The 14,475-nt window shown below is 45.6% G+C and overlaps 1 protein-coding gene across 15 annotated transcripts in view; it reads left to right on the top strand.

The window, feature by feature from the left end:
• Positions 1 to 14,475, top strand: part of cacna1g (calcium channel, voltage-dependent, T type, alpha 1G subunit) — a 452,092-nt gene that overhangs the window by 314,779 nt on the left and 122,838 nt on the right. For all 15 annotated transcript variants that reach the window (XM_054748980.2, XM_054748983.2, XM_054748979.2 and 12 more), the window contains 2 exons: positions 1,827 to 1,927; positions 6,853 to 6,976. In XM_054748980.2, coding sequence (XP_054604955.2) covers positions 1,827 to 1,927; positions 6,853 to 6,976 — 225 coding nt within the window. The remainder of the gene's footprint in view (positions 1 to 1,826; positions 1,928 to 6,852; positions 6,977 to 14,475) is intronic.

Raw genomic sequence — 14,475 nt, 5'->3', positions numbered from 1 at the left:
GCTTAAGTCCAACCAGCCATTCCTTCCCATCCCCGCATATTTTTCTCCTCCTGCTCCCTCACATCTTCACACAGTCATGCACATATGACCTTGGGGGTTGGACAAGTCAGGGGGGGTGCGGGTATGGACCCCATTTCTGCATTCCTGTGGCAACCTGCCCCCCAATTTTATTTGCACCTTAAACACTTCCACCAGCGACATTCCACGCAAACACACACTCAGGGCCTTGGGAGTGAACACATTCAACGGCAGTTGGCAGGGGGATATCTCAGCCTCATCCCGAGTGCCGGTGCCCACTTCCAATTTTGAACTGCGTTTAGACACAGAGGGCTATGGGTGCAAGTGGGGTGGCGTGGTGGCATCAGCTGGCGTAGGCCAGACGATGCCCACACTGCCCGCTCACTACAGCCATGGAAGACACCTCATCAACGCGCACTTACACTATATTGGAGAAGACGGAGGGAGACTAGGGGTCTTAGCACACCTCTGTTGTCGCTTGGCTTCCTGGGGCTGGAGGCTAGGAGGGAGATCTGGCTGTCTGGTTGGGGTCTGGGGTGGTGGGTTGCTTTACTCAGCGTTGGGCAGGGGAGCCTGCTCATCAGCACCCCAGCAGAAAGGGTCGAATTCTGGGAATCTGTAATGGTTGTACCCCATGCGCAGCAGTACCGGAACCAGAGTGAATTGGGTGTGTATGGGGAGCATGAGTGGGTGTCCAGCGTGCATTTTTGTAAGTCTTGGGTTGTATGTGTATGCATGATCATGAGGGAGGGAGTGTGTGACTGTGTCTGTGTGTGACTGTATATGTCAGGTGGGGCCTTGACTCCTCCCTTCTCCTGGGACTTCTTTTGATGCTATACATCTTTGTCTCCCCTCCCCCTGCAACACCTGGTGTGGAGTGCAGTGCATTGGTCGTCCTGAGTGTTCGTGGGTTCCGGGTCAGGGGGCTTAAGATTTTTGGCATCTGCCTGATCAACCTTGGTGGCTGCCTGGTGGGACCTGGGTTCCTGGGCTCTGCTGGGTCCCCAGCGGGGGTGGATGCTGGGTCCCGGGCTCAGCTGGCTGGGGGGTGGGAGGCTGCGGGCGGGCCTGTGGGCTTGCCGCTGATAGCTCCCGGGACTTTGCTGGCTGCTGGTTGTGGCCCCCCGGGCAATCCTCTGCGCCTTTCGGAGGGAGGGGTGGTGGTGGTGGTGGGTTCTGGTCGCAGTCTCCTTGGGGTCCCTGTGCTCTGGGGCAGCTCCTGGATCTCTGGGACTTGGAGCTCCCTCCATCTCCTACACATCTTTGAGGGGCTCTCTATTGGACGCTTCTGTAGAGAAACCTTACATATACAAGCGAGTGTACGCACACAGGTGCTCACATGGTGCTCTCATAAGTATGGACTTGGGCGCGTTCAACACATGTCTTTAGGCTGTAGTGGGCAATAAATGCACTGTGATTTATTTTTGTCTGATTGTTCAATAAATCAATTTTGATTTTACAAGGGGGGGGGGGGGGTCCCTGGTAAGACAAATGTTTCCGTTTCATTCCTTTATGAATGCTCTTATTGTCAGGAGAAAGAGAATAGCCTGATAAGGACCTTCAAACATGACCTTCCCATGATTGCTGCTCATTTGGCATTTTGTTAACACACAACTGTATGCTCCAGTTGAACAAACAGGAAAAATGTCATGCTTTTGCGTTTAATCTTCAGAAAGCATGTTTCAGTCACCGCTTTTCCATTTAGGCTTCATTTTTCTTTTTAATGCAGATTTTGAATCACAACAACAAAATCTTGTCATTTTGTAATTGCACACATCCACTCAGACCTTGTTCTTTTTTTACTGAAGGGTCGTTTTGCCAGGATTCTCCAGTGGATGGAGAAAAAACAACCAGAATGGTGTCGGCAAAGAGACACGTGGTCACTCTATCTGTTCCCTCAAGAGTCCAGGTAATACTCAGCCTCTACCTCTGTAGGGACGTTTGTTGGTTTTTATTTGTATCACAGGCTTTAACGCCTATTTCACCTCTTATCTTATCACCTTTTTATCTGCTCACTTTTGTTAATCAGGGGTGAGTAAGCATCGGGAAACAGAGGTGGGGAGATTTTTCAGCTGCATGGATATATATGCATATATATATATATATATATATATATATATATATATATATATATATATATATATATATATATATATATAATGCATTGAACTTATAAAGCGCTTTTCTAGACACCTAAAGACGCTTTTCACGCACTCTCACATTCACACACTGCTAGTGATGGTAAGCTACTTGTAGCCACAGCCGCCCTGGGGAGGCCTGACAGAGGCGAGGCTGCCATTTGGCGCCGTCGGCCCCTCTGACCACCACTAACACAGGCAAGTTGGGTGAAGTGTCTTGCCCAAGGACACAACAGCAGGATACCCCTGGCGGGAGCTGGACTCGAACCCATGACCCTCTGATCTTGAGGCAACCCGCTTTACCACCTGAGCTACTGCTGCCCCATATATATATATATATATATATATATATATATATATATATATATATATATATATATATATATATATATATATATATATATATATATATTTATATGTTCAGAGGAGAAGGATTTCTACTCTTAAAAATTACTCTCATGCTGATTTATTTAGGGTTTATGTTGGTGGCCCCAGTCAGGACTGAGTCATGGTTGCGACTAACCGACTGACTTTAGTGATGTAGTAGGTGTAAAATATTGAATGCAATGTTGAGCTACATGACTAGCTTTATGACCTGCTTATTTACAAGTGGATCTCCAAAATTTTATCCAAGTGTATTATGGATAAAACTCGCCACCAGCCATTCACCAACATCATCATCATCACTTGTCAACAGATAGCAAACTCAGTGGCTAACGGAGAAGAAGAACTTGATTTGATCGCAGGGATTATTTCAGTTCTATTTTCAAGACGTGCTTTTTCAGAGAAGCTGATCATCATTACGAGAGTCTGCCCAAACCTGTCAATGTTTTGTCTCAGCCAGAGGAGACTCTCAGCCTGGGCCTCCATGGATGTAGAAGAGGGCTTACTGATGAAACTAAAACGCAGAGACAGTGTTATGACAAAGCTATTGAAGTCTTGCTGTGCAGAGAGGAGGTTGGTTTTCCATCCATTTTCAATTGCTTATCCAGAGTCGGGTGGCGGGGGCAGCAGCCTAATGGGCTCGACACACGGGAGGCGACAAACGACCGCGATCAGCGAAATTTGTCGCTGTCGCTTTTATTACCTGACACACGGGAGGCGACCCGCGGCAGCGGCCAGCGGCAAAGCCGTCTACGCGTTCTGTTCCATGGCGAAATTGAAACTTCCGTTATTTTGTTTGGCTGTGTCAGGTTGGAGGGAATTAAGTTTATTTAAGCGGTTCAGAGTTAATAAAGCTGTAGACATGATGTTTCACAAGGTGCTGCTGGAGTTATGTGAAATCTTACTTCTGATTTTTCTATAAAACACAATAATAATCAACTTCTCCTTCATGTTTGCTTGGAGGTGTACGGAGCATCCTGTCCGCTCATTGGTCAGTGAATGAAACCTCCACTGATTGGTCCTCGTCCGAGCGACAGCGATGAAAAGTTGAAAATATTTCAACTTTCTGGGATCGCGTCGCTGGGTCGCCTGTGCACGACACGTGCATGAGCACAAAATTTCACACGCACGTTTTTCGCGTTTCGCTTGGTAGGAGGGAGACCCGCGATTATCGCTTTGTCACGCATGTCTCATTGAAAATGAATGGAGGAGAGGCGATGTCGCCTCCCGTGTGTCGAGTCCATAAGTTAGGAGGCCCAGACTTCCCTGTCCCCGGCTACTTGGACCAGCTCTTCCGGGTGAATCCCAAGGCATTCCCTGGACAGCCGGGCGACATAGTCCCTTCGGCGTGTCCTGGGTCTTCCCTTGGGTCTCCTCCCAGTTGAATGTGCCCGGAAAACCTCACCAGGGTGGCATCCAGGGGGTATCCTGACCAGATGCCCAAGCCACCTAAACTGGCTCCTCTTGACGTGGAGAAGCAGCGGGTCTACTCTGCCCCCCTCCCGGATGACCAAGCTTCTCATCTTATCTCCAAGGGAGAGACCAGACACCCTGCAGAGAAAACTCATTTTGGTGTTCACAATCTTGTTCTTTCGGTCACTTCCCAAAGTCCGTGACCATAGGTGAGGGTAGGAATGTAGATCGACTGGTAAATTGAGGGCTTTGCCTTCTGGCTCAGCTCTCTCTTCACCGCGACAGACCGGTACAATGCCCGTATCACTGCAGATGCAGCACCAATCTGCCTATCAATCTCACGCTCCAGTTTTCCCTCACTCATGAACAAGACCCCGAGATACTTAAACTCCTCCACTGGAGGCAGGACCTCATCCCTGACCCAGAGAAGGCATTCTACCCCTGACCCAGAGAAGGCATTCTACCCTTTTCCGTCTCAAGACCGTGGTCTCAGATTTAAAGGAGCTGATACTTATCCCAGCCGCTTCACACTCGGCTGCAAACCGCTCCAGTGAAAGCTGGAGATCACTGTCCGATGAAGCCAACAGGACCAGATAATTTTCAAAAAGCAGAGACTCTATCCTTTGGCCACTAAAGCGTATGCCCTGAGCACCTTGGCTGCACCTAGAAATCCTTTCTATAAAAGTTAGGAACAGAATCCATTATAAAGGGCAGCAATGGTGGAGTCCAACTCTCACTGGAAACAACTTACTGCCAGCAGTGTGGACCAAGCTCCTGCACCGGTCATCCAGGGACCTAAAGGCCACTATCAGAGGACCTGGTACCCCCATACTCCTGAAGTACCATCCAGGTCTAGATTTGCATCTAATGCATAGCTGTCAAGTTCACGTTTTAGCCCGGTAACTTGCATATTGTAACCTTCTTTTCCATCATCTTCCCAAATAAGCGTTTTTCCCATAATGTTCAGTGAAATAATCCTTCCTCTCCGATCTGGACTCCATCACTTTAGCTTCACGAGCACAGGCAAACATATTATAGCCCGCCTTTCGCCTTTAAATCCACAAACCACAGATGCATTTTTTGGGAAGTATGAAACAATCTTTGGTTGATATTTTCATCAGATATGCCAGCTGTCATTCAGCGACAGCTGTCGTGGTGCTGGGAAAGTCCAAAGGTCAGTAAATACCATCACAGGGAGGGAAAACACTTGTCAGAATCTTTTCTCCTGAGCTTCACAGCATTTAGATGTGAATTTTTCAAATGTAAGGCCGGAAATAAAGTGTTATTTGTGCTCCAGCAAGGAGTGACGGTTGTTTTTCAGCAGTTGTTTTTGGGTGTGTTTTGAGGGATAACCGTTTGATGTTCAAATCCAGCTCTTTGTCCTTCAAACCTCTGAGGAGCAGACTCAAATGTGAATCTCACTTCTCTGCCGCTGCACTGAGGCTCTGGGAGGCAAATACCAAAGACAAAATTAGCCCTTGAAGTTCTTCTAATGTCTGAAAAGCCACAGTTAGGCCACACATGCTCGTGCAGACTCAAGGAGTGGTGACACAATCACGTCTGTGCTGCCAAATAGAGCCAAAAATCCAGATCTGAGCCTCGTAATACCGTCCCCCCGCTGCACACTTAGACCCACATGAGCCTTCAAAGCTGAGCTGATTCACAGTTTAATCCATACCACCACCATATATAACAAGCAGTTGTGAAATAAAACCCAAGAAGCCTTTTCATGTCAGCTAATAAGCGTCAGACATAATTAATGGTGAACGTACAGCGGCTCATTACCGAGTTACTGTACACGACACAAGACATCTTAGTTTGAATATAAGCCTGCTGATTACTCTAAAGCACCTTAAATGAGACATGTCTTGATTTGGATTGTATTGCCACTTTATTCCTCCACACCCACATTAAGTTTGACTGACACAAATGAAACAGATGAAATCACAAGTTCTGCAAAGCAAAACAGGCTGCGGTCCAAACAGTTAGGGCAGCAGAAGGTAAAGAGACCTATCAGCAGATCTCACTTTTTGCATCCTTTTGTTCTGCCATGTGGGTTTCTACTGCTTCTACTAACACTTCAGATGTGGGAAAACATCTATCCATTTCCTGTCAATGTTGGGTTTCAGGAATTATGTGTCTGAAAATAGCTTTTTTTTTTAAATCTCTTGTTGTGATGTCAGAATGAGCAAAATTAGCATAGAAACCCCCTCCAAGTCAATGTTGGTGGAGAAGCATTGGTTCTACTCTGAGCCCCTCCTTCACAACAGCCAATCAGAACTGGTGGGCGTGGCCAGCGAAAGCTTAATTACTTTGAGTAACTACATTTCAATTTTCCTTTCAATTTGATCTCAAAAGACATCATCCTGTGGAGATTTCTATAGCCCCCCCCCCCCCCCCCCCCACCACCACCACCAAAAAATCCTCAAGGCTCCTCATTTTCATGTGTGAAATCTGTGTGGATCTCATGTTCTTTACATGAGATTTCTGACTGCAAATATCTCAGTTTTGTTGACTACATGAAATAGATTTGTGAACGTGTGTATACCTTAAGCTATAAATTGGAATTAACCTAATTTATAAAAATGGTCAGGTAGTCCATATAAATGTGAACTCTGTGTTTCTTGTTACATTATCCCTCCAGCCTGAATCAAAAGACTATGATCGTGATTTTTCTTCCACAACGAAGCAGGCCGGACATTATAGCACGCCTTTCCTGATTAACTCACTCGTTCTGATGTTTCTTTTGTTTGTTGCTAAATAAATGAAGCTACAGGGAGTAAAAAAGAGTACAGAAATGCAAACAAAACAGTGGAAATAAAACGCTGAATCTTTTCTATTTATTATAAACTGGTGATTATTGTTGTGACTGAAGTTTATTTTTCTATTTATTTGTCAGGTTTCGAATCCTCTGCAACAAGATTATCACCCACAAAATGTTTGACCACATCGTGCTGGTCATCATCTTCCTCAACTGCATCACCATTGCCATGGAGAGGCCTCGCATCGATCCCAGTAGTGCTGTGAGCATCACCACACACACACACACACACACACACACACACACACACACACACACACACACACTAACAAATTGCAGTTACATTCACACGAGGGAATGTAAAAAGACAAGTGGGTGTAAAAAATGTACAGTTTAAACAGAAGTTTCACTGGCGTGTGTGTGTGTGTGTGTGTGTGTGTCTGTGTGTGTGTGTGTGTGTGTGTGTGTGTGTGTGTGTGTGTGTGTGTGTGTGTGTGTGTGTGTGTGTGTGTGTGTGTGTGTGTGTGTGTGTGTGTGTGTGTGTGTGTGTGTGTGTGATTCCTAAAGGAACTCAGTGACAATTCAGCAAAACTCCTAGGAGAGATGGAGGGTAAGGCAGTACCTGACAGTATGTCGAGCCTTGATAAAACACACACACACACACACACACACACATATTTCTAGTTTGAGCCATGCTGAGAAGTGGAGTGGAACCTTGTGGAAGGAGGGAGCCACTCCTGCTGCAGAGGCAGCCAGTAGCTGTGGGTGATGTCTGCTTGTGCTGCATCATCAACACTGTAGCCTCCTTAGCTAACGCAGGATCTCTACAAACACAGCGGGGCTGGCTGGACGCCTCGATGCAACAACGTTCTTTCTTCATGTCAGCTTCAGCAGCTCATCCACAGGAACACAGACGTAGTCCCTTTACGTCGCGTTCTTTTATGAGCGAGGTCTTCCACCGTTGGCTCTAATCGCAGTCTGGTGCTTCCTTCTGCTTGTTTTTTGTTTTTATTAAACACAAAGTAAGCATCATCACAACTGATCAAACAAATGTGAGGAGTAACACATTGCATAATTCAGTATTTAATTAGAGCCATGGCATGTTAAAGTTATATTTGTGTTACAACTCAAGTGGGACAGCAGCAGCAGCTCAGGAGGTACAGCGGGTTGTCCAGTAATCGGAAGGTTGCAGGTTCGATCCTGGCTCCCACCAGAGAATGCTGCTGTTGTGTCCTTGGGCCTTGCCGAATGGTGGTGGTCGGACGGACTGGTGACACCAGTGTCCGGCAGGCCTTGCCTCCGTCAGTGTGCCCCAGGGCAGCTGTGGCTACATCGTAGCTCATCACCACCAGCGTGTGAATGTGTGAATGACTGATTGTGTTGTGAAGTGCCTTGGGGGGGGGGGGGGGGGTGTAGAGCCCTCAGAATGCACCATACAAATGCAGGTCATTTACAGTTTTACCATTTGTGTTACAACTCATTATTTTCTGGAGGAAAACCTAAGCTGCATTGGTTTGTCCACTGGACCTGGCAGGACCGGTTGTTCTTCAGGTTTAAAAATCAGTTTTGAAACAGTTCAAAACTGTTTGGTTCACAGATTGTCTCTAAGTCGGCTGGAGAAAGATGCAAAGGAGCGCAAGTATTGAATTGAGACTTGGTGTTAGCAGAAATGTAATGTTAAAGACCAAGTTTGCTTCTTTTTTTAACACATTTACAGTGGCCTCTAGTATAGATTTGACCTTCGAGGGGAATAAAGCTCTGGTGCTCCAGTTTCAGGAAGTAGAAGTGAGCCAGAAGAGATAAGCATGATTTGGCATCTTCTGACATTTTGCTTCTGATTGGCTAACAGCAACAGGACTCTACCACCGACTCAGTTTGTTCTGTAACCTTGATGTTTTATCTCCACAAATAACTCAAGCTTGAAGGAGTTCTGCTGTGTGATGGAATTACTAAAGCTAACTGTTAGCTTCTGTTGGTCAAGATGATCTCTGTTCTCTCCTGGACACTAAACCAACAACAGCCTTCCCCGTCGCAAGCCAAAATCGGCGAGTCCATAATGTTACTTATCAGTGTGACGTCGATTTGACTGGATTTTTCAATCTGAGCATTTCCTCGTCTATGTTCTATCGGAGGCTAATGCAAGAATTTAGGGTAGAAGACTATTTTCATGTTAAACTCAGAGTGACTGGTCATATTTCAAAATAAGGACTAAAAAAACTGTTTCTTAGCGAACTTGGTCTTCATACAAGGAAAAATAAGCCAAAGAATCCACTGCTGCATCCATGCTAACACTGAGATCAGAGGGCAATACAGCAGTCGTCATGTCTGGTGGCCATTTTTGAAACAAGATGGTAATGTACAGCCCTTTTACAAGAAACACCATGCCGCCTAATCAGCGTAATATTACCGCAACGGTGTGCCTTAAACGCGCCATGCCAGCAAGGCTTGTGCAATTTTTGTGGCATTCATTCTGCCTCGCTTGGTAGTAAAATTGCGGTAGTTGTCTTCCGCATAAACGGCGATTGCACCTTGGCTCAACAGAGGGAGTTTTCATGATGATGTAGGGAGTTAATGCCGAGCTCCGGCTGGCAACTTCATTGAAAATTAAAGTAAACACGGGCCACGAGCTTTGCTTTTTGAACAAAATCAGCTGAAATGGCAAACCGGAGCGCTGCAGCCCTCCAGGAGCTTCTCTCAGTTAGAGCTGGAGCTCAGATCACCTGAGACTGCATGGGGACTGTGGAGGACAGACACGTTTAGCAAGTTATGTCCAAGTGCAGCACATAGACCGCCCCTATACCCCCTTTATGCCGTCATCGCCTCATTTTATATAAAAAGGACATGATTGGGCCACATTTCCGCCACGGTCTGACCGCTTATACACGACCTAAGGCTTCCTGATGCCGCCACGGCATTGCGGCAAATTGATGACATCGTTTTGTAAAAGTGACTTATGACTCAGCAGTGTTGCCTTAAACAACAGGAAAGATTTGAATGGTGGTGCCCTTCACCCTGGTTAATGCTTACACGGGTGGTCACTATAGCTGATTTTTTTTGCTTGGGCCGTTTTTGTGATGATGATGGCGAACCGATTTCCACTCGATGATTCTACTCTGGGTAGCTTAAAACAACTAAACATGTATAATTCATCACTCTTTTGCAGCTCTCTGACTGAAAAGACAACAAATTCTGTGAATAACATTGGATTCATTGTTTCAGAGATAAAGTGTTTTATACATTTTAATGCAGGTAGAATAAATAGTTTGCCTGATTTTGCATTCGGATGCAGTCCACCGTTCTTTTCATTTGGTGCCAGGGGTTGCTTGGATACTGTCTTCCTGAAGCGCAGCGCAAACAGCTGAGAATAATTAAATACTCTATTATGATTTATTATTACCAAATGAACCACGGGACCATACATCACTGTCTCAAGCTGTAAATAGAATTATATTAGCATCAAGAGCATAAAACTGGTGTTCTCATAACCCTCATCATCTGTTCCTGACAGCATCAAGATGGAGGGCTTAGATTAGGCTGTTTTCTGGTCTGTTCTGAAACACTAGACAGTCATTTTCTTATCTTCTAACAATAAAGTGATCAGCTGGGTCCTCTCAAGTAAATAAAGTTGCATCCCATTTATTACAATGCGCACAGATTAAATGAGCAGCCTTGTTCAACAATGGAAGAAGCCTTCTGCAGATGCACACATCTCCTTTTTATGGATATGATGATCATCCATGAGGTCATCTGGTGCTGAGCTGAGCTGGGTTTATGATAGCCAGTGGTCTCTTGCCACTGGAGAACCTCGGTTTGAGAAGCTTCACTCAGCAGAAGCAGCTGAGGCAGGGTTAAGTTCAAATGTTCACCCTTTTATGAGCAGAAATCCTTCGTACAAGCAAACTGTGATATGTTTCGGTCTATGGATGTTTCCGTACGTATTATTTATGTATGCGCCAATTATAATACCATTGACAGCATGAGACATAAGACAGGTGAAGATTCATTCATTTAAATGTGGAATGTGGAACACATCACCAAAGCGACAGTCGAGCGGACTGTTTGGGAACCAGCAATAGTGCCCTCTACTGGCTGGTAGATGTAAAACATAAATCCAGTGTTGTGCCTGTCAAAATAAATATTTCACCCTGTGAAGGTATTATTCTTAAAAATGTATAGCATTCTTATTAAACTGTTCCTTATTCAACCTTTAAAGAGATGTTTAATGAGTGATAATCAGGACTCTCCAGTCCACATCCCGACAGAACTATCCTCTCTTCTGCCTCATGATTAGCAGCTGCTGGGATGTCTTTGTTGTTCTTTTTCTCAACAACATGCCCACTTTTAAATGTAGAACACTCCTCTTGTTTTGACATTTTCTTCCTTGTGCTTGCTCATGTTGCGTATTTCCATTTGGATCACATCTGTCCAGCTCCATGGATCCACCTGCCTGTCGGCACATTTAACCGCAGGTTGGTCAGGTGCTGCTGCGGCTGTCAATCAGTGCAGGAATCAGTGTTGTCTGGTGAATTATTTATTTATTTTTATTTTTTTGGGGTGGGGCACATTTATGCCTCCTGCTTAAAGATGTGCTTACCACATGTCACCACTAGGTGATGCCAAATTACTATTCTTATGATAGAGTTTATGTTTTCTACCTCAACACTGGCACTAAATAACAAAGCTGAGAAAAGCTAAATACACACATAGAGGAAAACCTAAAGTAGCAACAATGCAGCATGATCCTCCAGACAGAGAATGCTGCTGTTGTGTCCTTGAGCAAGACACTTAACCCACCTTGCCTGCTGGTTGTGTTTGGTGGGACCGGTGGTGCCTGTGTACGACTGACTCGCCTCTGTCAGTGCGCCCCAGGGCATCTGTGGCTATATCGTAGCTCATCACCATCAGTGTGTGAATGTGTGTGTGTGTGAATGGATGAATGATACACTGTAGTGTAAAGCGCTTTGGAGTCCTTACTCTGAGAGATGCTATACAAGTGCGGGTCATTTATCATGATTCTGCTTGCAACAATACATACCATGACTATGTTTACATGCAGCCAATATCCGGGTTATGATCGGGCTAGGGTTAGGGTTAGGGTTAGGGTCTGTATTCAGGTTTCTGAGTTGATCAGAATAACCCGTTTACAAGCATAAATACAAAGAGTTACCCCTAACTTGCATAACCCAATTTAAATGCGGACGTTGGGGTAGCATCAAGACGTATGGACTACGTCCAGACGCAATGGGCCTCATTTCCGGTTCTTCTTGTTCCGGTATCCGTGAAAACAACAACATGTTTCTCAGTTCGGAAGAGATAGCGACCGCATTTCTTTGCGCTTTAGTTTCTTCGTCACTCCAAAAGTGTGGTGCTGTGCCGCGACTCGCCATTTTGCTCCCAACTTGTTGTTTACTTCCGGTGTTCTGGCGCATACAAGACGTCTTGCTACTCAAAAGACCAAGATTCCTTGCGAACAGAGCATGCGCAGAACACACGCTTTGATGGGGATATCCCGATATGCGTTTACACGACCAAACATTCGGGTTAGAAAAGGGTTACCCCAGGTGTAGTAACCAGGTTTTTAAAAACCCAGTTATGAGCATATCCGGGTTTTTGGCGGTGTTTACAAGGACCTGCGGAACCGGGTTATTGTGAATATTCGGGTTTTAATAGGGTTACTGGCTGCATGTAAACACACTGCATGACTCTACCTGCACAACTCAATGAACTCAGCAACACAACAAGACTAATTGCATGAAGTCAAAAGTGTAAATCCAGTCTTACCTTTGCTGCTTTATGGTCATAATAATCTGTGTTACAGTAAAAAAAAAAAAAAAAAAACTCACTCGGTTTGTGTAATCTAATGTTCCAACATCACACTGCGGTGATTCCTGACTGTTTAACGCTTTTTTACCTGCTGGAGAGTGTTTACAAGTCTCTGACACCTCATTCCATAATTTTCCCATTCTTCATAATAAAAATATTCCACGCGGTGCACTGAGCTGCTCTAAAACAAACACAGAACAGTGAGCTAAGAGAAAAAAATACTGTGGAGGGCTTCTGGGTGAACATCCTGATCTGAGCTCAGACTCCGCCCGGTTTGGGTCGCAAACGCTCTTCGATTCTTTGTATTGGAGGGGGATCCAGTGTGCATGTGCCAGTTAGCGTAGGTGGTAAAGATTACGGCGCCCAAAAGGAACAGGAAATACGTCACAAGTCGATTCCGTTATGGTAAAAGTATGAAATAACATTTTTAAACAGCACTTAAATGCAGATTATACACAGCACTTGTAGTCTGTATGACGTACAGATCGTTTAGTTAAATTTCCATGATTTTTTTTAATGTTTTGTAATTCTTATCTTCTTCCTGTGAGACATGTGAGGCAATGCCTTAGCGCCCCCCATTGGACGAGCCACTACTGGCAGGAACGTGCACGGATATAGCTTGTCTCTTTTTTGCTATCCTCTGGGTCAATGGTGCTCCATGTACAGCGCGCCTGGTGACAGGGATGCACCCATCATGGAGCACAAGTTTTCCGTATCTGGAGGAGTGGAGCTGGGTGGACTGTGGATGGCTGGCTTTTGAGAACAGAATGATTCATTTGTTCAGAAATCTCAGAGATTTTGACTAACAATTGCTTCTTCTTCCGGCTCTTGGAGAGTACAGACCCTTTTTTTCCCTCCTCTCCTCCCTATCTTATCCCAAGGCTCTTTGTCTGTCTCTGGGTGTACGGCTGCTTCTCCATTTTTTCTGGAAACTGAAATTACTAAAATGGATCTGGTCAGTTGGTCTCTCCACGTGATTGACAAAATTATTTCAACGATGACAACGGGAGAAGGGGCTCTCGGGTGCCCCTCTGGGACAGAGCCAGATGGGCATATCATGGACTCCTGGAAACAGTGGAACCTGATTTGCCTATATCAGCTGTCTGTAGAGGATTCTGAAGACGTCTGGATATTCCTGGTGTTGGTGTCAGGTTTCCTGCTCTTTGGCCTAGGAGGCTTCCTGGCTTACCGGAAAATTATCGAGCTAACGAGGAATATTGGCGCTCTCCCCGAGCTCCGGGATGGATTACACCGCGCTGTGAATTCACAGACTGACATAATTGTCGAGATGAGTCGTAAGCTTGGAACTTTGGCTGACAGTCATGTGTTGGCACAAAAGATGGATGTCATCAAGGAGCGAGTGGACGAATCAGCACGGATTGGGATAGATTAATTTACGCCATTATTGGGATTTTGAGAGGTTGAGGACCAATGGAACTTTAAGGCAGAGAGGAAATTATCTCTGTCAGGCCCCAAAACAATTTCTAATCTGAATCTGGTGCCCTTGAGCCTGTGAGGCTGAAACAAATACTCCTCCCTCAGAAGAAATGTGGAATGCTGCTGTTGCCATGGCAACTCTGTCTCCCTGCCCAAGCCTGGGCGGGACTGCGGGCTGTGAAGGCCGCCGAATTGTTCCAGGAGTCACTGCAACCCTCCAAACCCCAACAACCTCCCTCCCCTGTTCAGACGGAGGTGAAGAGCGCTGCTTATCGCGGCTGCATGCACTGATGTGTGGAGAGTCCCAACCCTACCTCCCCACCTAGTGGACACTTATGATGTGCAATGTCTGAAGTCTGTTGCGTTTCTGTCTGAGGTGGGGGGTTTTTGCATAGCGAAGCTGCCCTCCATGTGGAGGGTAACTCTGAAGTGCCTTTTTTGTCCTCCACCTGACCCAATCCTCATGTAACCCTTTGATCTTTATTAAGGTAGCACGACTCG

Source organism: Nothobranchius furzeri, chromosome 16, assembly GCF_043380555.1.
Source record: "Nothobranchius furzeri strain GRZ-AD chromosome 16, NfurGRZ-RIMD1, whole genome shotgun sequence".
Lineage (NCBI taxonomy): Eukaryota > Metazoa > Chordata > Actinopteri > Cyprinodontiformes > Nothobranchiidae > Nothobranchius > Nothobranchius furzeri.
This window is presented reverse-complemented; position numbering and strand designations above follow the sequence as displayed.